At 43.8% G+C, this 23,988-nt stretch overlaps 1 protein-coding gene across 1 annotated transcript in view; it reads left to right on the forward strand.

Moving 5' to 3' along the window:
* The window catches only part of HSPA4 (heat shock protein family A (Hsp70) member 4), a 2,799,623-nt gene that overhangs the window by 2,739,702 nt on the left and 35,933 nt on the right, over positions 1 to 23,988 (forward strand). The window contains 1 exon segment of the mRNA XM_044069267.1: positions 17,403 to 17,564. Coding sequence (XP_043925202.1) covers positions 17,403 to 17,564 — 162 coding nt within the window.

Consider the following 23,988-nt stretch of genomic DNA (forward strand, 5'->3'; position numbering starts at 1 on the left):
ACAAGGGATTTTTTTTCAGAATCTAGTATGGCTCCTGATTCTCTGCCTCTGGCTCCTTGTAAGCCAGACAGATACTACAGGGTTCCTGACTCCCACAAATTCCTTTTCAAAAATTCTATTGCAGTTCCTGAAACCATTTCTCAGGGTCCCAAGGCATTAAGGCCTCTACTGCTAAAAATCCTACCCCTTCTGATAGAAATTCCAGGGAGCTGGATAGATGGGGTAAGAAGGTTTACACTTCTGCAACCTTGGCAATCAGAGCTTTAAACTGTAAATTTCATATGCTTAAATATCAACAGCATATCATGGGACTGCTTAAACAGAAAATTGTTAATTTCTGACTGTGTGGAAAGTAAAGATTTACAGGATTTATTGCATTCAGCTGAACAAGTTGGAAAACATACTTTGCAATGTGGTTTTGATTCTTTGGAGGCCTCTTGCAGGGCTGCTGTAACTGGGATCTGTGATAAGAAGGCATGCTTGGTTCAGAGCAAACTCTGCTTGATCATGTTAAAGCAAAGTTGTTGGATGCTTCTTTGTAACAGGACCATCTCTTTGGTAATAAGGCTGAAGAAGTTTTATAAAAGATGGAAGATGAAGCTAAATCTGTGCAAACTGTGAAAGATTTCTTACAAGTGCAACCTCCAAAATTTAGTAGGCACTGGCCTACTAAGAACTGGTCCTCTCCAGTTCCTTCGAGAGCCACTCAAGTCAAATCCAGACATTCCAAAGGTTCCAGGTTTCACTCACAAGGGACTTTTAGAACAAAACAATGGGGTGCTTCCTCCTCCAAATCTGGAAACAACAAGGCACCTCCCTATGGTAAACAGTCTCAATGACTTCCTTTACACTTACCAAGCACTTACCTTTTAGTCGCCCCTTTGGGGGGAAAACTGGCACTTATGCAAGAAACTGGCAACTTATAACCCAGGAAAATGGGTTTTAAATATAGTATCCCAGGGATACAGATTTCATTTCCTACCGTTGCCAATCCCAAACGGATGGCCAGACCGGTCACCTAAATCTCAGTGGGCAGAGTCCCAGAAACAAGTACTGTCCCTCATGAGCATGGGGGCTATTCAACCAGTACCAGAAGAGGAAAAGGGACAAGGTTTCTATTAAAGACTTTTCCTGGTACCCAGAAAAGACTAATCATGGTGTCCAATTCTCGACTTATCTACTCTAAACACATTTCTGGACATTCCAAAATTCAAGATGCTGACTCTTCAACAGTTACTTTCTATGCTAGGCAAAGATGCCTGGTTGGTAACTCTAGACTTACGAGGCTTACCTGCATATCCCAATCAGGGAATCTTGCAGAAAGTACCTTTGCTTCAAAGCAGGCTACTTGCATTACCAGTTCTCTGCACTGTCTTTTGGCTTATCTTCTGCGCCCAGGGTCTTCACAAAGTGCCTGGCTCCAGTAATTGCCTTTTGCATATAAAGGAATATTCAAATATATCCATACCTGGACGATTGTCTAATTCAGGCAGAAAGCAGGGACATTCTTCTAAAACGTCTGTCGTTTGTAAAAAGGGTTCTAACTTGTTTGGAGTACACCATAAACGAAAAGAAATCACAACTGGTACCCTCTCAAAAAATTACATTCCTGGGTGCAAGCTTGAATACAGCTGCCCAGATGGCTTACCTTACGCCAGAAAAGCAAATTCATTTGGTAACTTTAAACAGGTGGCCACAAAAACCCTGCTTATCCGCAAGACAAATTCTGCAAGCCTTGGGGTTCATGGCCTTCTGCGTTCTTCTAATTCCATATGCAAAACTGCATATGAGGAAACTTCAGTGGTACTTAAAAAGTTTATGGAGTCAACATTGTCACAGCCTGGAAACAATGATTCCTATCATACCTTGCCTTCAACTAAAGTTCCTATGGTGGGCAGAGGCCTGCCACCAAAACAAGGGACTGCCATTCACTCCATCCCCCTGCCACCCAAACCCTAACTATAGACGTATCAGACTATGCTTGGGGGGCTCATCTGGCAGGGAAATGCATTCAGGGCAAATGGAGCCCAAATCAAATGCACCTTCATATCAATCCAAAAGAGATGGTAGCTGTACAGAATGTACTGACAGCCTTCAAGAACTACCTTCATCCAGGACAATTAATGATAAAGACAGACACCACAGTTGTGGTACATAAGCAGGGGGTACACCCTCCTACCCCCTTTTCAGACTAGCCATGGCATTGTGGAACATGGCCTTGACCTATCAAATACAACTACAAGCTCAATTCTTGCCAGGAAAGCTGATTACTCTATCAGACAAACTAAGCAGAAATCTCATGGACCCCCACGAATGGACACTGGAACCACGGATTTTCAACATGTTGACACGCAAATGGGGGAGTTCAGACATAGTTCTGGGGTGAGGCTAAAAGATGTATCAGTTGGACAAATTCTGCACAAGAACTCGTCACAAGAGAACCTGGAAAGTGGATGCTGTATCATTCAGCTGGAAAAACCTATCAGTCTATGCTTTTCCCCCTCTGCCTCTGCTTTCCAAAGTTCTACTAAAAGTCAAACAGGACAAACCAAAAATGATTTTGGTTGCTCCTGACTGGCCTCGCCAACACTGGTACCCACTCCTGCACAATGTGTCACACCTTCCACCATAGCACCTGCCTCAGACACCTTACCTACTGTCTCAGCAGAACAACCAAATTCTACACACTCTGCTCCAAACTTTGAATCTTGTAGTGTGGCTAATCACCTAAATTCACCCTTAGCATCCCTCAGCAAACCTGTGATGGATGTCATTTTGGAGGCAAGAAGGCCTAGTACTAGAAAATCTTATGCTGAAAAATGGAAAAGATTCTGTGCCTGGAACCAATCTCATGGGATGAGTACAGCAGTGCCCAATTTACCTCAGATTTTACAATACTTAACTGAGATGCTTCACAAGGGCCTGTCTTTTTCCTCATTAAAAATTCACGCCTCAGCCATTTCAGGTCATTATGATACAGAGCCTCCCCTCTTCTCTCATCCACTGCTCAAGCAGTTCCTCAGAAGAGCCAAAAATTTAAGGCCACCCAGGAGAGCTCCAACTCCAGCCTGGGACCTTTACTTTGTATTGGAGAAACTCACCTTCTTCCTTCCAAGCCAGCTGCTTCTGCAGATTTAAAATTCCTTTCTTGGAAAACAGCTTCCCTTTTAGCCATCACTTCAGCAAGAAGGGTATCTGAATTACAAGCCCTTATGGCAGTGGAGCCTTTCATCTTTCATGCGGACAGGGTGTCCCTCAAGTCCAATCCCCCTTTCATGCCAAAGGTGGTATCAAATGTGGCTTTTAATCAGTCCATTCATTTGCCAACTTTCTTTCCTAATCCACAGAACAAAGGGGAACGGATACTGCACTCCTTAGATTCTACTTGGACAGGTCTAAACCTCAAAGGAAATCTGAACAATTGCTGGTGGCATTTGTTGCAGGGACAGAGGGGAAGGCTATTTCAAAGTAAACCATCGCCAAATGGATAGGCCATTGCATTAATTTCTACTGTAAGCACCATGGAAAACATATCCCACAGGGGAGCAGACCCCACTCAACCAGGGCTGCATCTACCTCTACAGCCTTTCTCAGAGGTGTACCTACCAGGGCCATCCTAGAAGCTGCTACCTGGAGTTCTGTACATACTTTCGCCAAGCATTACCACTTGCCAATTTTCTCTAAATCCAGAGCTGGCTTTGCCACTGCAGTTTTGCAGGGCCTTATAGCTGGTCCTAATGCTATCTAATTTCTTCCTCCCATCCTTAGCTTTGGGAATCTACCCAAATGTAATGACTGCAACAGTGAGGCACGAACATAGTACAGTTGTTTACACTTACCATAAATGTAGATGTTCGAATGTATTCACTGTTGCAGTCCTGGTTACCCTCCCTCCAGCCCCTTGACTTCTTTTGGCTATATCTTCTCTCCTTTTCAATGCTTAAGCTTTTTGGTGTATTTGCTTTTTTGTTTGAGGTATAACCTTGTATATTTATAGATTTAATTGCTTCCTGTTAGGGGGGCACCTGGCATCTGGGGCAAGAAACACTGATGTAATGACGTCGGCTGCATTTTTTATACCCCTGACGTCACAGAAGAAGAGAGCAACTGATGTAGGACCCAAGACTTTGTTAATCAGGCCGACTTGAGGGCTACTGCAAGCAGATAACCCAAATGTAATGACTGTAACAGTGAATACACGCTAGCATCTACATTTAAGGTAAGTTTATGCAACTGTACTTTCATACTTGTTAGGTTTGTATATAACCTGTTGTAAGGTTTAATTGGGTCAGGCTTAGGTTGATGGTGCAGCAAACTTGATCGCAAGGAAGGGAGATGGAGGGGTATTATGGGTAAAGGGAGGAGCTTGGTGCTTGGATCAGATGCTGGTGAAGCTGCCATCTCGGATCCGATATGGATCCATATACCCACAGGTTGAAGACAAATGAAGTACAACTACTCAGATGGAACGTTATGGTGAGTACATAACTTTTTTATATGTAAACATTTCAAAGCAAAAATCCTATATCTTATAGATCTGTTGCATATTTGGGAGACGTACATATATCCATCCCATTGTGTTTTTTTTTTTTTTTTTTTTTTTGTGAATTACTTATCCAGTCTGTCTTCCTAATCCTTTCTAACCTTCTCTGAGTTTTATAGCTATCGAGCAATATTTTATATGCTGTACTAATCATTCCTTTTTTTTAATGGCAGCTTCTGTTCTAGATTCTGCTAAAACTCTACCAGTGCTGGTCTTTCATTTATGACCCCTCTATTTCTTTCTTTGTCTATACTCTTATATCAATCCTTGATATTGGAAGGCAGTCTCTCTAACCTGCAGTCCAAATAAATTCTTGGCCGCTTCCCATTCCATTACCTTTCCCTCTCTAGTTATTTACTCCCAATGCATTGGTTCCTTTACCAGTTTTCGCCAATAAATTCCAGCCCCTTCTTGCCTGTTGTCTATATACATAGTTGCTGTCATCCCTGTCAGCAGAATCTCCTTTCTCCATTCCCATGTTGGCTTAGTTCTTAGTATATTTTTTGCTACTTTATGGATATAATACAACTCTGACCATGTTTGAACCTGCAGTGTTGACCATTCACATTCCACACACTTTTACTTCTGTTACCTGCTGTCCATCAGACACTGTCTGTCCATCAGACACTGTCTTGGACTATCAGCCCATTTGTTCCCTTCTCTCCGTGTGAGCCACCCAAGGGGGATGAATGTCAGCATAATTCAGGCAGCCATTGAGGTGATTCAAGGTTTTTCCCTTGTCTCTGTGGTCCTAATGAGCAAAGTTGCTGAGGTGCCAGGGAGGGGACGTGCAATGGACAGAGAGTAGAGAATATCCCCTCACTTTCACAGGGGATCCATTCCCTCCAAACAGCTCTACCCCTTTCTTTGAAGCATTTGAAGTGCCCTTCCAATTTTCACCAGAAAGATTGCATTGTCCTTTTCTGCCTCTGAGCACATGCAAGTCTTACTCTTCCCCCAAGAGAGTTGAGTGGGCCAAGCTCCTTTACTCTTCCCATCCCTGGTTCCTTCAATGTCATGGCAACTAATTGAATCTCTGGTCAGAGGTGTCATTCTCATGCATTAGAGATCCAGGCTTAGAGTGGCATGCATTGCCCCTGTGACACTGTTAATGTCCTCACCAGTCTTAGAACAGGTTGCCCTTGAGTAGCAAGCAGCTTTTGTGATACTTTTACTCGTGTCTACTGCTGTACAAGTGTACTTGCACATCTGTAGTTTAGTTACCTGTACTGTGGGAATAGAAGAGCTGGCAATTGCTAAACAAACCCCTTTTGAAGTGGATTGCCATCTGCATTCTTTTTTGCCATCAGCTTGCTCATTGGTGTAGAGATGTAAAGCTGTGCCCCTGGCAATGAGAATATCATTAACAGAGGCAACTGAATCCTGTCCGTCATATGCCTGTTGTATGCTTGCTCCTCAAATATGTCCAAGGCCAGTTTGATAGAAATTAAAAGCCCTCGAATGACTCTGAACAGTGAATACTTTTGCCTGAAGCTAGGATGACTAGACATTCAGCTGTCCCTTAGTACAGATGGGTGAAGAGTTGCCTGAGACTGGTGGTTGATAGAGGAGATTGTACAGTGGCTGAACTGGCATATGTAGTCCTGGGCAACTGCCATCAGACAGCTCAACATCCAGTGAAAATGCTGCAGTAAGAGTTCTCCAGCAGAAGCTTGTCTAGCTGTACTGCCTGCCTCAAGTGTACCACTGTAACTTGGCTGTTGGTTCACATTGGTACAGGATATTATTGTCTAGACTGAGACTGCAGTATTTAGGCCTGTCTTCGTACTTAATGGCTGAGCCTTCTGAACCTTTCCCCTTTTGTCTGTCTTTCAACTCATTTCATGTGGTGGATTTACTTCTTTGGGCTCAGCCCATTTTGGAAACCCAGCAAGGAAGGATAACACTTGTTAGATATATCAAAAACAGCAGATAAAAACAAAAAAAAATTAAACTCCAAACTAGATGCGTTCCGGACCAGCGGCTATCACTGAAATGTGCAGTCACGAAATTCAATGAACAAAGTCGCGAAATGTAATCCAAAATACGGCACTTTATTTAAACTCGATCCACAGGCTTTTCGTCTGTAACAAGCCGACTTTTTCAGAGTAAACGAAAAACAATTTCAAATTCAATCACATGATTTAAATACAACATTAAAATCACATGGTTCCTGTATTTATTCAAAACCACTTGTTATCGTACTTACACTTACACTGTAATCTAAAACCAAATGTAATGATATAAATTAACCTTGGTTTCACCTGGCATTTAGATAAATATTGATCCTAGAACCAATATTATGTTGACTTAAATCAAAAATTACTTTGAAAATATTAAAACAGTCACGTAATTGTATACGTACATATGTCAATAAATAAATGAACTTTGCTCCAAAAAGAGCGTGTTTATACCTACAAAGACTGCTTACAACAGGAGTGTTTTTGCATCAACCGACGACCATCTTCCGGAAAACCAGAGGACTACCGGAGGGCTAGTTCATGGTCTGTTACATTTACAAATAGGTAGTGGTATTTTACCTGCACCTAATATGCCTAATTTGAATCAATGGCTAAGCAGATGTCCTTCATGGATGCATCTGCAGTCATAACAACTGGGTTGTCCTGTCGTCAGGCAGCCCTTCGGTCGGCCGGATTCCAAAGTCCGGGTCCGGCTTCGGCTGATGTCGCACTTCACCCGACGTCATCTCTGCTGGTCTTCGGGTATAAAGGCATCAGCCGACGCTATTTTCCTCAGTCTTTCTTGCCGCGTGGCGCCCGAAGCAGAAGCTGTTCGCAAGTGCCGGTCGGTCAGATCCAGAGATTACTACTACCGAATACTACTTCGAAGACTTCTAAAAAGCTAAGTACCCCGTTGGGGACTCTTTCTTGCCTCAGCTGATGTCAGAAAAAGTCAATAACTGTTTAACTTGTGGGAAACAAATACCTCATAAAGATTTCCACTCTTACTGTTTGCCTTGTTTAGGCCCAGACCACGACGTAGCAGCCTGTTCGGCCTGTGCTTCATTCAACCGACGAACGCTTAGGCGTCGGTCGGAGTTTGCTGAACAGTTTTTCGGCTCAGATTTTGCGTACATTATGCCGTCGGATCCTCCGACTACCCAAATTGTTAAAAAACGCAAAGAAAAAGACCGACACTCTCGCGGTCCGCGGTTTCGGCCGAAACCATGGTTAAGCAAACCGCGAGTGTCTCTGTTTTGGCCGAAACCGAGAAAACTGATCAAAGTACAGCCGAATCAATGACTACTACTGAGGTTCCTGCTACTTTACTTGAATCGGCCTCAGAAATTTTACCTACAACAGTGGTTACTAGTGACTTATCAGACACCATCCCTTTGGATGTCTCTACCCCAGCACGTGGTGCTGCTAGGCCTCCTGCAGCCATGTCTATTAAGGCCTTTGCCAGGGCTAAAGCAGCCAAATCCACTAAATCAGTGCCTGTTAAACCCCCCTCAACCAGGCCCACTTCTAGTTCACAAATGCTTACTCTGGCAGAAGATTTAATATCCTTAATTAGGGGATCTCAATCTCACCCAGACAGGGCCTCTCAGCCCCCAGAAAAGAGACCTAGAGCAGAGCCCCCGAGCCTGTGTCCTCTGATGATTCTGCGGATGACTCAGATATTACAGACCAGCCAGAGGCTCCTTTCTCCAATTATGAAGACTCAAATGCTGAAGAATCCATTACAGCTGCTTCTCCACCAGAAGAATTCTCCTTTGGGGAAACCTTACATGCCATGCGAGAACAATTCCAATGGCAGGAACAGGATTTCTCAGATTCCAGAAAAAGACTTAGGACTTTTCTGCACCTACCACAACACAGGCCCTTAGCTATACCTCCTGTCCTCTCTGTTGTGGACGATGCATTTAATGATGTCTGCACTGCACCAGATTCCTTACCTCCAGCCCCTGCCAAACCAGATAGATTTTACAGGGTGCCAGACACTCATCATCACTTATACAAGGCCCCACTTGCAGACCCCGAAACTATATCCCAGGGGCCTAAGGCAGTAGCCTCGACCACAGCAAAAAACCCTATTCCTTCTGAAAGGGAAGCCAGGTCTTTAGACAGATGGGGCAAAAAAGTTTACACCTCAGCTACTCTCTCAGCTAGAGCTTTAAACTGTCAGTTTCACATGATACAATACCAAGAGTTTATGCTTGATCAGTTAACTAAAAAGCTGTCCTCTGATGACTCTATAGATAAGAAATATGTATTAGAAATGGTAAATAGCATACAACAGGTTAGTAACCATTCCTTAAAATGTGGCTATGATGCACTGGAGGCTTCATTTAGATCAGCCATGACTGGCACAGTGATAAGAAGACATGCATGGCTGAAGGAACAGGTCTTACCGGATCATGTTAAAGCTAAGTTATTAGATGCTCCTATGGATAAGGCCAGTTTGTTTGGTACACCTGCCCAGCAGGTAATGAAGAAAATGGAAGAAAAGGCAAAATCTGTACAAACGGTTAAAGATTTCTTGCAGGTTCAGCCCCCAAGGTTTAGCAGGAACTGGCCTGCCAAAAATTGGTCCTTTCCTGACTCCACAAGATCCCAAAGGGGCAGGAATAGACGTTCCAGGGGCAGAAATCAATCTAGAGGGGGTGCCTACAGAGGACGACAGTGGCAAGGTAATAACAGAGGCGCAGACACAGCCACTACCACTACAACAGCACAATCACAGTGACTTGATTCTAACTCCGCCTACCAGGGAACAAATAGCAGCACCATTAGGCGGAAAATTAAACTTATTTTTGAAGAACTGGCACTATATCACAAAAGACAAGTGGATTTTGCAAACCATAGACCAAGGTTACCGGTTCCACTTCCACACTTTACCAGTCAAAAGAGGAATGCCAAACCTGCCTCCAAATCAAAAAACAGAAGCTCTACAGCAGATAATGCAATTAACAAAGATGAGAGCTGTGGAAAGAGTGCCAATAACAGAACAAGGCAAAGGATTCTACTCCAGACTATTCCTAGTTCCAAGAAAGGAAAAAAGTTGGAGACCTATTCTAGACCTGTCCACCTTAAACACATAATCATTGTCCCAAAATTCAAAATGCTGACCCTACAGCAACTTCTTCCCATGCTGGGCAAGGAGTGTTGGCTGGTAACTCTAGATCTCAAGGAGGCATACCTGCACGTCCCCATTCGACCAATTTGCAGAAGATACCTCAGATTTCTTGCAGGATCAGAGCACTATCAATTCTCAGCATTGCCCTTTGGCTTATCTACTGCGCCCAGAGTATTCACAAAATGCCTGGCATCAGTAATCGCCCACTGCAGACTACAGGGAATCCAAATTTATCCATACCTGGATGACTGCCTGCTACAAGGGGACAACAAAAGCAAGCTGACAACAGATTTACAAAGGGTCATTTACTTGCTACAAGGACTGGGATACACAGTCAATTTACAAAAGTCAAGGCTGATACCATCCCAAACAAGGACATTCTTGGGCGCGGAATTGGACACAGTAAAACAAATGGCATTCCTAACTACAGAAAAACAAAAAGAACTCCCTCTTTACTTCTTGGCACTAACAAAACAGAACAAGCTAACAGCAAGAAAAGTTCTGCAGGCCTTGGGCTTCATGGCATCATGCATAATCTTGGTTCCACATGCCAGACTGCATATGAGAAAACTACAGTGGTACCTAAAGAATTTATGGTATCAACACAGGCACAGCCTAGAAGCAGAAATTCCACTAATCCCATGCCTAAAACAGGAGTTCCTATGGTGGGCTCAAGCATGCCAGTCAAACCCAGGCCTACCCTTTCACAACTATCAAGCAAGCCAAACCATCACAACAGACGCCTCAGACCTAGGATGGGGGGCTCACATGCTGGACAAATGCGTACAAGGATTGTGGACGCAGGATCAGCTTCACCTGCACATCAACCTAAAAGAAATGCTGGCAGTAAAACTGGCAATCCAACAATTCAGACCATTTCTCAAAGAAGGCCATTTGATGATAAGGACAGACAACACCACAGTCATGTGGTACATCAACAAACAGGGAGGCACTCATTCATACCCCCTATGCAGAATGACTTTGGACCTTTGGAATCTGGCAATCGGCTACAACATCCAGTTACAGGCAATATTTGTACCGGGAAAGGAGAATACTCTAGCAGACATGTTAAGCAGAACCACCTCGGATGCTCACGAATGGATGCTACACCCGGACATCTTCAAGACCATCTCAAAGAAATGGGGAATGCCACAGATAGATCTATTCGCTTCCCCTCTCAATCACCAGCTCAAGAAATTCTGCACAAGGACATTCCATCCACTTGCATGGAAAGTGGATTCGCTCTCCTTCAGCTGGAAAGGTCTGACAGCGTATGCATTCCCACCTCTTCCCTTGATACACAAGGTATTACTAAAAATCAAGGAGGAACGTCCAAGGATAATCCTGATAGCTCCGAACTGGCCAAGACAGCACTGGTACCCATTGCTGAGGAGCATGTCTCGGGACAAAATGTGGTCAATACCCCTGATGCCTTTGATGTTAACTCAGAACAACTACAGCATCATGCATCCAAACCTAAAAACGTTGCAACTGACTGCATGGAACATCACATAGCAGCAACTAATCCAGATCTTTCCCAAAGGGTTAAAGACATTATCCTTGAAGCCGCAGACCTTCAACAAGAAGGAACTATGCAGGAAAATGGAAAAGGTTTGTCATTTGGAGTGCTGAAAGAGGAAAAGATGTGTCGAATATAGATATTGCTAACATTCTGGAGTACTTGGCAGAGCTTCTACATACAGGCCTGTCCTATTCCTCCATCAAGATACATGCATCAGCTATTTCAGCAGAATACAGCTTTGATCCACCTGTCTTTTCACATCCTCTACTCAGGCAGTTCCTCAGAGGGATCAAGAATGTAAAACCTCCTAGGAAACCACCATTGCCAGCTTGGGATTTGAACTTTGTGCTAGAAAAGTTGACACTCGCACCTTTTGAACCAGCAGCAACAGCAGACCTACAGCATCTATCATGGAAAACTGCTTTCCTACTGGCAATAACCTCAGCAAGGAGGGTTTCTGAACTTCAGGCCCTAATGGCAGTACAACCCTTCCTAATCTTCCACCAAGATAGTGTCCATGAGGACTAATCCTACATTTATGCCTAAGGTGATATCCAGAGTGTCTTTAAACCAGGCAATCCACCTACCTACCTTCTTCCCCAACCCACAAAACAGAGGGGAAAGAATGCTGCATACCTTGGATGTACATAGACAGCTACGCTACTACCTGGACAGAACAAAAAATAACAGAAAAACTGACCAGCTTTTTGTAGCCTATGCAACAGGAAGGGAAGGAAAAGCAATTTCCAAACAGACAATCTCCAAATGGATAGGAAATTGCATACGATTCTGTTACTCCTTCCATGGAAAACCAATTCCACAGAACATAAGGCCTCATTCTACAAGGGCAACAGCCACTACCACAGCCTTCTTACGAGGAGTGGCAACCAAGGACATTATTGAGGCGGCTACTTGGACCTCCGTGCATACATTTGCCAAGCATTATAATCTACCTCTGTATTCCAGATCCCGAGCAGGGTTTGCCACTGCTGTACTGCAAGGGATCCTAACCACACCATAATCTATTCCTCCTCCTCCCCTAGTTGGCTATGGTATTCTACCCAGTTGTTATGACTGCAGATGCATCCATGAAGGACATAGTACAGTTTTGTACCTACCATAAATGTAGATGTCCGAACTGGATAGCATCTGCAGTCAGGATTACCCTCCCTCCTTCCCCTCTGTGGTACTCCTAGGGTATTTACCCTCCTAATAGCTAGCTGGTGGGGGGAGTCTCTTATGGTGTATTTGTTTGTATATATGTACATACATGCTTATTTTTTGTTTGCCTTCTATCTTTTGGAAGCATTGGCATTTACCCAAAATTTAGCCTTCCAAGAGGGCAACTGGCATCTGGGGCAAGAAACACTGAGGAAAATGGCGTCGGCTGATGCCTTTATACCCGAAGACCAGCAGAGATGACGTCGGGTGAAGTGCGACATCAGCCGAAGCCGGACCCGGACTTTGGAATCCGGCCGACCGAAGGGCTGCCTGACGACAGGACAACCCAGTTGTTATGACTGCAGATGCTATCCAGTTCGGACATCTACATTTATGGTAGGTACAAAACTGTACTATTTCTTTTTCTTTTTTAAACAATGGCAAGAGTGCTGTACATGACAAGGAAACAGGAGGAGTGTCTGACCTCCCTTTCAAGCTTAACGTGTTCGATCAGAATCTAATGAAGTTAAGAAAAATACAGTTAGAGGTGGCTTATTTTGTGGAATGCAAATGAGCAGGAGTGGTCCCCAAAGGCCTTGGATCTTGGCAATATCCCACGGGCCTGGAGGAGGGGTCACTTTTCCATCTTGAGTTAACACAGTTGTTTGACAGACATGGGTTTGAACTCATGAACCTTTTATTTGTAAACATTATCAGCAGGCAGCAGATGATTTGATACTGGACATTACTAAATTGGATGGGGATATTGAGTGACTTTAACTTCCATAGTTACAGGTTTGACAACGACCGGACCTACACCAGTATTGATGAACATATAATGAAATTAACAACAACTATAATTAAGAAATTAACTAGAGATGTTAAAGCCTATAAGGATGGTTTAGCCTATTCTAAACCTCCAGCATCCCAGGGCAATTATTTGTCTTTCAAAGCATGGAAGCTGGATAGGCGTATTAATACTAGACTAGTTGAAACAGATAGAGGTAAGGGTTCCAGTATTTTGGAGACTCCCCCTGAGGACACTCTGGATACCATGGATCCAGTCAGACGCAGCGAAAGATTAGCGGGCCAACACAAATCCAACATTCCTAATGGGGAGATGGAAGGTCCAAATTTTCGGGACCCAGCCTAGTCTCCACAACTGGACCAGGGTTGGAAGTCCAGCAACCGGTCCAGAAACGAGAGAAATTAATTCAGCTTCCATGGGGCACAGGTCCCAACCCGCCAAGGACAAATAACATTGTATATAATACTGGAAGAGACTTCAGAATATACAGTTTCTCTGACTTTATTTTCGAGAATGCATTGGTGGATTTGTTGGTTAAAGGGTTCTCCTTTTGTACCTTCTAAGCGAGCTGACCTGGCATCATCTATTATAGACCTGAAATTATTTGTCAGGAAATTAAACCTTCAGTTACTCTTGGGGAACCTCACCACAGACAAAGGGGATTTCTTTATTTCAAGTACTTATAATCCTCCTTTACATCCATTATTAAGTCTATTTGAACAGGTTTGTGAATTAGACATACGAGACTTTAAAGCACCCCTTACCAAACCAAATGAATACATTTAACATTAGTAGGGAAGAAAGAGTCTTATTGGATTCTTTAACTCTCCAGTAAGAGTCATGCAACCTGATAAAGGGGGAGGGTTGGTATTCATGAATGAGGTTGATTATATCAGGAAAATGGAAGAGATTCTTAATAGTGAAACATACACAGAGATATCTCGTAACAAACTAAATATAGGTAATTCGAGAGTGTCTTCCTATTTTAGAGACATGTTCATTAATGGAACAATTGACCTCAACTTATTAAATTGCATTTCTATACCAACATATAGAATACCAATCATTTTTGGATCCCCTAAGATCCACAAGAATCCATTAGATCCACCCATGCGTTCATTGGTTAGTGCTAGGGGCAGTATCACTTATGCTAGTGCCAAAGTGGTAGATACCATACTTAAGAAGTATGTGTCTAGTGAATCGCAAATTTCTAAAGATTCTTGGTCTTTCCTTTCTAGGATTAATCAAACTGCTTATAGTGAGGACAGTCATTTTTTAACTGTTGACATGAAGGACCTTTATTCTTCCATTCCTCACTCAGTAGCCCTAGATTGGATTCCGGCCATGTTAAGTAAAAATGCACCGACTAAAGAAATCCAAATAGTGAACTTATGGACATAATTTTGTCCCATAACTATGTATCATTCAACAACAGATTTTTTCATCAATTGATAGGGGTGCCGATGGGTTCCCCTTGTGGAGCCAGTGTGGCCAATTTAGTCATGGCATACTGGGAGAGTCATTTTATTATATCTAACCCCCTTTTTAAGGACAGAGTCTCTCTGTATACCTGATTTTTGGATGATATTTTTATCATCCTGAAGGGTAATGATGAGACAGTCAATATGTTAATATATTTAACACATCTACAGAATTCTTTCATTTCATCCACAGTTTCACCTCGGACAGGATAGCCTACCTGGATGTCAACCTTGTGAAGGACAAAGAAAAAAGGTGCTTCATAGCCAAGTTTTACAGAAAGAAGACTTTTTGCAATAGCTGTGTGCATTTTAATAGTTGTCATCCGTTCTCTCAAAAAAGGTCAGTTATCAAAGGACAACTGGTTATGGTGACTCGAGACTGTGATTTTCTTGAGGAATGTACTTTCATGGCTAAACTGTTCTTAAACAGGGGTTACCCTATAAATCTTATTAACAACCTTGTAAGGGAGGTACAAAACAAGAGGCTACTGGGCTTTATTTACCAATCTTGTATCAAGATAATTCGGAGCAGGACAATATAGTTATGCATAGTGCAAAGTTAGCCCTAATGTCCTATAGTTTTATACTCACCTACAGTATGGGTGCTAGGGAATTGTTTTCCATTATATTGAGAAATTTGAACTTAGTACTACAGGATGATTCTGTTAGTAGACTATTGGTTGAACGACCAAGAATAGTGTAGAAAAGGAATTTCAACCTAAAGAGTATTTTACAGAAGAAATTAACACCCAGCACTAGGGATGTCACGTTCAAGTGTAATATGTGCCGGTAGTGTGGTTACATCAAGACAGGTTCCAGATATGTAATAAGGGATCAAGTATACCACATAAGGGGAAGGTACAACTGTTCAAGTACATAAGTGGTATACATGGCTCAATGTTCATGTTGTCCAGTGTTCTGTGTCGGGAAAACCGACAGAAAATTGCATGAACACATATATGAACATCTATATGCCACGAGGAAGGGCAAGATGGAGAATGCCCTAGCAAAGCATTCTGTGGAGAATTCTAATCACATCTTTTAGTTCTTCCTTATAGATCAGGTTAAACCAGATGGTAGAAGAGGACCTACATCCCTCCTCTAGGAATATAGAGAGTTGTTATGGCAACTATGGCTGGATGCTTGCCAATACACCTGGCATTAATGGCATGTCTATATCTTGCCTTTTAAAATTAGAGGTTAAATTGATATTTTTTCTTTGCCTACATTGCCCCTTCTAGGTTTTTACAGACTTTATAAATTGACGACCACCATGAGTTTGAATCCAGTTGCTGATACTGGTTCAACCTCTAACCATTTAATTAGACAACAGTAATTAGATCAATTTCTTATCCAGGTTCTATAAGTGTTAGTGGAAGTGAAGTATGGGTGTTGTTAATTTATGAATTGTATTTTATTGTATTTGCATTCATTTTATTTTTGGACTGATATTAATATTTAGTATTTTTTATGTATTTTTTCATAGAATACATTAATGTAGTTTAACACTTCCAAGATAGGTTAGTAATTGACCTAAACCTGGTCTTTGTAGGTATAAACACGCTCTTTTTGGAGCGATGTTCATTTATTGACATAATTTATTTATTGTAAAGTTATCAGCTCCGAATAGGTTATTTTACATGTGGGTATTTTATGAGTTTTGTTGGTTCGGACAGTGATGGGAGGGGACAGCATTTCCCTCAGGTTTTGTGATATAGTATCAGGGTTTTGTAAGAGCAAAGTCTGATTCTTCATAAATAAATTTGTAAATTTATGGAGCTATGAGCTTTAGTGTGTTGCTGACTTGAGTGAGTTTACCCGGACTGGCTAGCATCACCTATTCCAGGGTAAAAGGCTCTAGTTAAATTGTAGTTACTTTTATTCTTATAATATTTTTATACCCTTTTAGAAGGGTTTGCAAACATTGTGCTGTTGTCATTCAGTACACATGTTCGCATACAATTATGCGAGTCATTTTCTTCCTCTTCAAATGTCAATGTTATTATTACAACCTTGTAGAAGGATTTGTAAACATTGAGCTGTTGTCAATTGGTATGTATGTACGTATACAATTACGTGACTCTGTTTTAATATTTTCAAAGTCATTTTTGATTTGTTTGTCAACATAATATTGGTTCTAGGATCAATATTTGTCTAAATGCCAGGTGAAACCAAGGTTATTTATTTATATCATTACATTTGGTTTTAGATTACAGTGTAAGTATGATGACAAGTGGTTTCGAATAAATACAGGAACCATGTGATTTTAATGTATTTAAATCGTGACTGAATTTGAAATTGTTTTTCGTTTATTCTGAAGAAGTAGGGCTTGTTACCGACGAAAAGCCTGTGGATCGAGCGTAAATAAAGTGCCGTATTTTGGATTATATTTCGCGACTTTGTTCATTAAATTTCATGACTGTGCATTTCAGTGATAACCACTGGTCCAGAACACATCTAGTTCAGAGTTTTACTTGTTAGATATAACTAATTTTCTTTCTAACAGCAGGGGTATTCTTGAAAACACCAGTCTCTTTTCTTTCCCTCTCCTAATTCCCCTTTTCATTATTTTTTGCTTAATTGTTTTGGGAAGCAGGGTCAGACTGCTAGCCTCAAGCTAGGTCTGCTGCTCTTACATGTTGTGTAATGTCGCTATATGTTCTGGCAATTAAATTTATATGCACTACCAAGGAAAAAAGAAGATGGCCTTGTCTAATTGATAGGATAAGAATGTGTGTGTTTAATTGCTATTACTATTCTATTCTACCTTTATTTTTTTTTCTTTAGGATGAACTGTACGATCACTTGGATGCAGCAGAAATGGAGAAAGTGGAAACGTGTGTGAAGGAATCTATGGAGTGGATGAACAGCAAAATGAACCTTCAGAACAAGCAGTCTCTTGCTGTAGATCCTGTAGTAAAAGTTAAAGAAATCCAAGCTAAAATTAAGGTATGTGCTCAGCATTGCAGCACCCTGTTTATTTTCTTTGTAATATGCTTATTTATTTTGTTTGTTGATCTAAGTAATAGACTGATGTCAAGGGACCCTTCCCAGCCCTTGCCTGGGTCAAAAAGCAGAAGTTTTTTAAAGGAAATTCTAGTACCCTTTACAAAAATAGGAATGGGTAAATGGATTGTAAAGATTGTGACATGCTTGCGTCATTACTAGAATAAATTTATAAAGAGCTTAAAGAATATTACAGCAATTTCTAGTGAGGACAAAATTGTAATGTGTCTTTCATATTGTGAGCAGTCTGAGACCCTGGATGGCATCTTTACAGACAAATAAACAAGAGGGCATGCATTCATATAGTAAGTGAATAGTACATGAGCAGGTGTTAACATGTTTTGCAGAGATTTTGAAGTACTTGCATGCTAACTCAGGTAAATTTGTGAGTGGTAGCACAACTTGAAGAAATTTAGCAACATTGTAGCAGGTTCTAGTGAGAATATAAATTTTTAGTGCAGCAATCAACAGTCACATGAATTAGGTTTATACTGAGTGATAGTGACTGTATAGCAAAAGTAAAAATGTTGTCAATGGGGATAGGTGCAAATTTAATGTTGGTTCAGGTTGTAATGGGCTAAAATAATATATTCATCAGTGGTATTTATTGTAAAGTGCAAAAAGGTGGCAGGATAATTTTGATCAAACAGAAAAATCTTAAGTTATGGATTTTATGAAACAACATGAAAGTGTGTGTTCTTGGGTAGTATTCAGTTTGCACAGAAACTCGCTCACTGTTGTGCTGTTCCTGACTTCAGGGGACAGCTCGTCACCGAGTTTAGGGGATAGAATACAGAAAACAGCCAGGGCATTTGATTTACTTTGGAGATGGGAGTCTGTGTTCAGGCTAAAGGTTATATGGTGTGCTTCTGGAGTTATATTTAAGGCAAATTGAACAAATTTTGTGTGTGGAGATTTCACAATGAAGATTAAGGAGAACATGGTTTTATTTAATTGGAGGTCGGTTGGTCTTGAGAAGGTTCTTTTTCCAGTGATGATTTGAATTTGGGTGGCATTAGAATATGCCTACAGATGCAGTTGCTAAAGATGGTTAGGTTTTTGAAATGTTGGCGAGGCGTGACTGATATCTTTCCAGTTGCTTTTTCCATTTTGAGGCATGAAGAAGAGAGTTTTTGTAGCAGCAGTAGAGTGAGTGATTTTGTTATGGCGATGACGGGAATGGTCATACTAGGGAAGAAAATGTTTATATAAAGGGACCTTTTTTGTAGGTGAGGAAAAGGAAGGAGATGGTTATGAGGGTTAGTCTATTTTGGGCATCAAAGATCTTAATTTCGGTTGCAGAAGATCTGAAGATGGCTAGGCTATCTTAAAGAAATTAAATGGATGTCATTGGGAAGGTTTATAGAAAACATAGAAGTGAACCAAATGTTAACCACTGGATAATGCATAAATTTTATGTGATCCTATCTCGCCTACATTCTGACTGATGGGTTCGGAGCCGATCCCTCGGCTCCGACTCGGCACGCTTATGCTATAGAGCGAGGCCTCTAATTGGCTGAGCTATCTTTATCCCAGGATGCACCACCACTAATCCCCCAGATCTCGTTTGCCGCTTACAGAGCTTGGACGTGGTCTCAACATTGGCTAGGCTAAGTACTATATTAATAGTATATTTTCCTGTCAGTAGTTCTCTCTTTTCAAACCAAAAGCTGTTTTAACGGCTATTTTTTGTGTACGAGTGTGTCTCTGTTGTTGGATTGATTTTTTGATTTAAATTTCCTGTCAGAGAAGGTTCCATTTCAGTTAGAGGGGCCTTCCCCTGTACTAACTACTTCAGTGGTTGTGTGTGGGTCAAGTACCCGTTTGAGTTAGAGGGTCTTGACCCTCTTTGTTTCCTCTTTGTTTCTTCTTTTTCCCTTGCTGTAAAAAAAAAAAGTGTTTTTGTTTCAGTTTATAATTTTTCAGTACAGGACATTCTTATTGTACTTGTGTCCCAAACTGTTTGAAGTTACTGTTTCTGTTTTTCTGCAATGTCTAAGGAACACAAACCCTCCGGGTTTAAAAAGTGCACGAGGTGTGGGTTTAAAATGTCCATAACGGACGACCACTCCTCGTGCGTCTATTGTCTTGGCGCCAAACATCTCCAGGAATCCTGCAGTGTATGCCACGCGTTTTCCTCTCGAGTCCTCCAGGAGAGGAAAAACAAATTAATCCTTAAAGGATTAATCAAGCCTTCTTTCGAGGAGGCTTTATCTTCCTCTCAGTCTCCTTCTAAGAAGAGGAAAGCGCCGGCTCCGACCAGTCAGTCGGAACCGACGGCTAAAAAAGGTAAGCAGACTTCTCCATCGGCTCCACGGACTTCGGAGCCGAGGTCGGAACGGTCTGCCTCGATGCCTCCTACCTCGACCCCTCTGGTTTCGGAGCCGAGGTCTGGAGCATCGAGAGGTGGGTCATCCTCATCGGCTCCACTGATATTGGAGCCGATAAGGGTCATCGGCTCAGACACTTCCCCCTCGGAGCCGAAGTCCTTATCGGCGCCGAGGGAAATTTCCTTGAAGGTTTCCTCGGAGCCGATAATTGTGGAGTCCTTTCGGAGCCGGTCCCCGAGCCCTTTGGAGCCGATGGAGAAATCGGTTCGGGCCCGATCGATATCCTCGAGATCTTCCAGGATGTCTGATTCGGACATCGACAGGGTGCTCCTTCGACTCTTCCAGTCTCCGGTGTTCCAAAAGATGGTTTCGGCTCCAGCCCAGTTGGCTTCGGAGCCGATGGTCCACTCCTCTATTGTACTTCCTCCTCCAACAGCTTCGGCACCGTTGGAGCAGGTGTTCGTGGAACCAGTGGAGGTGTTAGGGTCAGGCCCGACCCTTGCTCCGACTCCGGCTCTCGGGTCGGAGTTCAGTGCACGGACTTCTTCCTTCGGCCCTGGGGGGGAGGCTTCGGGATTGATGCTTTCTGTCCCAAGTCTCCCTCTTGGTGCGTCGGCGGCGGGAGTACCGTCCACTGTCGTGGCCACGGAGGGGGGACCTTCTCAGGATTCTGGTGGTCCCGCCTTTAGGGCTATGAGGAGTGCTCTAGCCAAATCTTCATTGGCTACCTCCACATTTTCCCCAGCTCCTTCCCTACATTTGGAGACTGGGTCTTTGGCAGACCCCTGTCCGCAGACAGAGGAGCCCCTGGGCCTCAGGTTACCCCCGCTGGGGTTTCTCCCCCTCCTGGAGGTCCTTCTGAAGCCTCTTCGGAAGAACCTCCCAGGAAGAAAACGTGCAAGAGGAAGCACGTTGACTCCCCTGAAGAGTCTTTGACATCTGACACCGATCTCGATGATGCAGAGGGGTCCCCCAAGTCGTCCTCGGATGATGTCTCCTTTGCAGACATCCTAGAAGCCCTAAAACAACGAGGCGGCTGGCAGTCCAAACCTCCCTCTGCTGATGAGTCGGTGTTCCTGAAGGCCTTTGGGGCTCAGCCTTCCGCCTCCTGGGTGTCTCCGCCCTTCGAGCTCTTGGATTTGATCTGTCGAAGGGCGTGGGAACACCTGGACTCTGTGGAACCAGTGCCCGCTCGTCCAAACAAATTTCTTTCAGCACCCCCAGATAGAGAGTTCCTCACGAAAGGTGTGGCTGTGGATGCTATGGTGGTGGCATCTGCTACGCAGCAGGATGTAGCAGAGGCTTCTACGTCCATCCATCCTCCTAATAAAGGAGTCTAGGAGCATGGATCGGTACGGCAAGCGCACCCTAAGTTCAGCGGCCTTTACCTTGAGGTCTCTGAACTACCTAACGCACTTCACGAGATTCCAGAGGGATCTGATCAAGGAGCTGTCCGATACCCTCCTAGGTAACCTGCCTGAGGAGCTGGCCCAGACGGTTGGTTCTCAGCTGGCTATAATGTCATCCATTTCGAACTCGTCCATGAGGCTCATCTCGTATGCGGCCGAAGGGGCGAGTAGAGCGGCGGGTACAGGCATTGCTCTAAGGAGACAAGCCTGGCTCCGCCTGTGTCATTTCGCGGAGGCCTTCAAGTCTTCATTCGCCGACGCCCCCTTTGATGGGTCCTCCCTGTTTGGGCCCAAGGTGAAAGACACTCTTACCCGCTGTGAGCAGGAGGGTAAGACTCTGACTGCCGTAGGGGCATGATTTTCCACTCCCTTTCGGCCTTATCCCAAGGCTAAAAGAGGGGGGAAGATGTGGTTCCGGAGATCGCAGAAGTCTTACCCCTCCCAGCAGGAAGGTTCCCCCTCCAGAGGCAGAGGAGGGGGAAATTCATCAGGAAGACGCCGTCCCAGAGGCGGCAGAGGCCCCCGCAATACTGGAGACCGCGAGTCCTTTCGTGGCTCTTCAACCTTTCATAGTCCCTGAGGGATTGCCCGACTGTGCTGCTCCGGAGCAAGTCGGGGGTCGTTTTTCGAAGCACCTAAAGGCCTGGAAAGGCATCACTCAGGACCGATGGGTGCTTCGAATTATCGCCGGAGGTTACTCCATCCCATTCTGTCGCCGCCGCCCCCCCCCCCCCCCAGTCCAAAAGAATCCCAGACCCGCCACCCAGTCAACGGGATACCGCAGCCATAGAAATTTCAAAACTGCTGCAAAAAGGAGCCCTCCAACCGGTCCCCGCAGGCCACCTCGGATTAGGGACTTACTCAAGATTCTTTTTAGTGCCAAAAAAGACCGGGGACTTGAGGCCCATTTTGGACCTAAGCAACCTAAACCGTTCAGTCAAGAAGTCCAAGTTCCGAATGGTCACTTTACAAACCATTCTTCCGTTGTTGGAGAAAGGTGTTTGCATGTGCTCCATAGACCTCAAGGACGCGTATTACCATATCAAAATACATCAAACGTCCAGGAGACACTTGCGCTTCAGCCTAGGAAGCAGTCATTTTCAGTTCCATGCGCTGCCCTTTGGTCTCACCACAGCCCCCAGGGTGTTCACCAAATGCTTGGCAGTAGTGACTGCTCACTTGAGGAGTCTAGGATTCCAGGTGTTTCCTTACCTAGACTACTGGCTTCTAACTGCCACCTCCAAGCATCTACTTCTACGGAGCCTGCAAGCCACAACATCACTGGGCAATTCCCTCGGAATCAATTTCAATTGGCCAAAGTCTGTGTTACGGCCATCTCAAAGAATAAGATTCATAGGGGCAGAGATAGATTCAAACCAGATGCGTGTCTATCTACCTGCAGACAGAATTCAGATCATACAAAATCAGGTTCGAGCCTTACTCCCCAGATCCAAAGCCCCAGCCAGAATGGTCATGCAGCTATTGGGATCGATGTCTGCCACAGTTCTGTTAGTTCCCTTGGCAAGGTTGCACATGAGAATCCTCCAGTGGCTTCTTTCAACTCAGTGGTCCTTTCAGGAACTCCCTCTCAATCATCTAATATGGATCACAGAATCTTGCAGACGGGACCTTCGCTGGTGGCTAGTGTCTTCCAATCTGGATCGGGGACGACCCTTTGTTCTTCCTCCTCCGGGGGCCACTTTGACCACGGACGCCTCCCAGACGGGGTGGGGGGGGGCATTCCCTGGGCAGGTCAGTCCAGGGCAAATGGCTTCCGGAAGAGACCTCTCTCCACATCAACATCCTAGAAATGAGAGCAGTACTCCTGTTCCTTCAAGCCCTTCACTGTTACCTCCCTCAGGGCGTAATTGCTGTTCACTCGGACAACATGTCAGTTGTCTGGTACCTGAACAAGCAGGGAGGAACCAGATCCTATCCTCTTTGCAGAGAAGCGATGAGGGTCTGGGAATGGGCAATCTCAACCAAACGCTTCCTAGTGGCTACTCACATATCGGGCAAATCCAATGTCATAGCCGACAGGTTGAGCAGAACCATCCTCTCTCCTCACGAATGGTCTCTGAACATGAATATTACAAGACAGATTTTCAGCGAATGGGGAGTTCCGTGCTGCGACCTCTTCGCAACTCCTCTGAATGCGAAGTGCAAAGAATTCTTCTCCCTAACCCCGGCTCCGGGGAAGAGCCCTATGGACACGTTAGTCCATCCTTGGCCCACCGACCTGCTTTATGCCTTTCCTCCAGTTCCTCTTCTGCCCAAGGTAATTCAGAAGGCATCTCTCTTAGGGAGCAAGATGATCTTAATTGCTCCCTACTGGCCTCGTCAAGTCTGGTTTCCCTATCTTCGGAAACATGCTCTGGAAGGTCCATGGTTCCTGGACCAAGTCCCAGACCTACTGATTCATCAGTCGGGACTACTACACCAGTCCCTACACACATTAAAATTGACGGCCTGGCTCCTCCTCTTCCGACCATAGTCAGGAGACATGCACTAGACCCAGAGGTAGTGCACATATTGTCTTCAGCCCACAAGTCTGCTACGAAAAAACTGTATTCTAGCAAATGGAAAAGGTTTGCTATCTGGGCTCAACTCCGGGGCCTGGACCCCATT

This window comes from Protopterus annectens, chromosome 4.part0 (genome assembly GCF_019279795.1).
Source record: "Protopterus annectens isolate FY-2018-M chromosome 4.part0, PAN1.0, whole genome shotgun sequence".
Taxonomy (NCBI): domain Eukaryota; kingdom Metazoa; phylum Chordata; order Ceratodontiformes; family Protopteridae; genus Protopterus; species Protopterus annectens.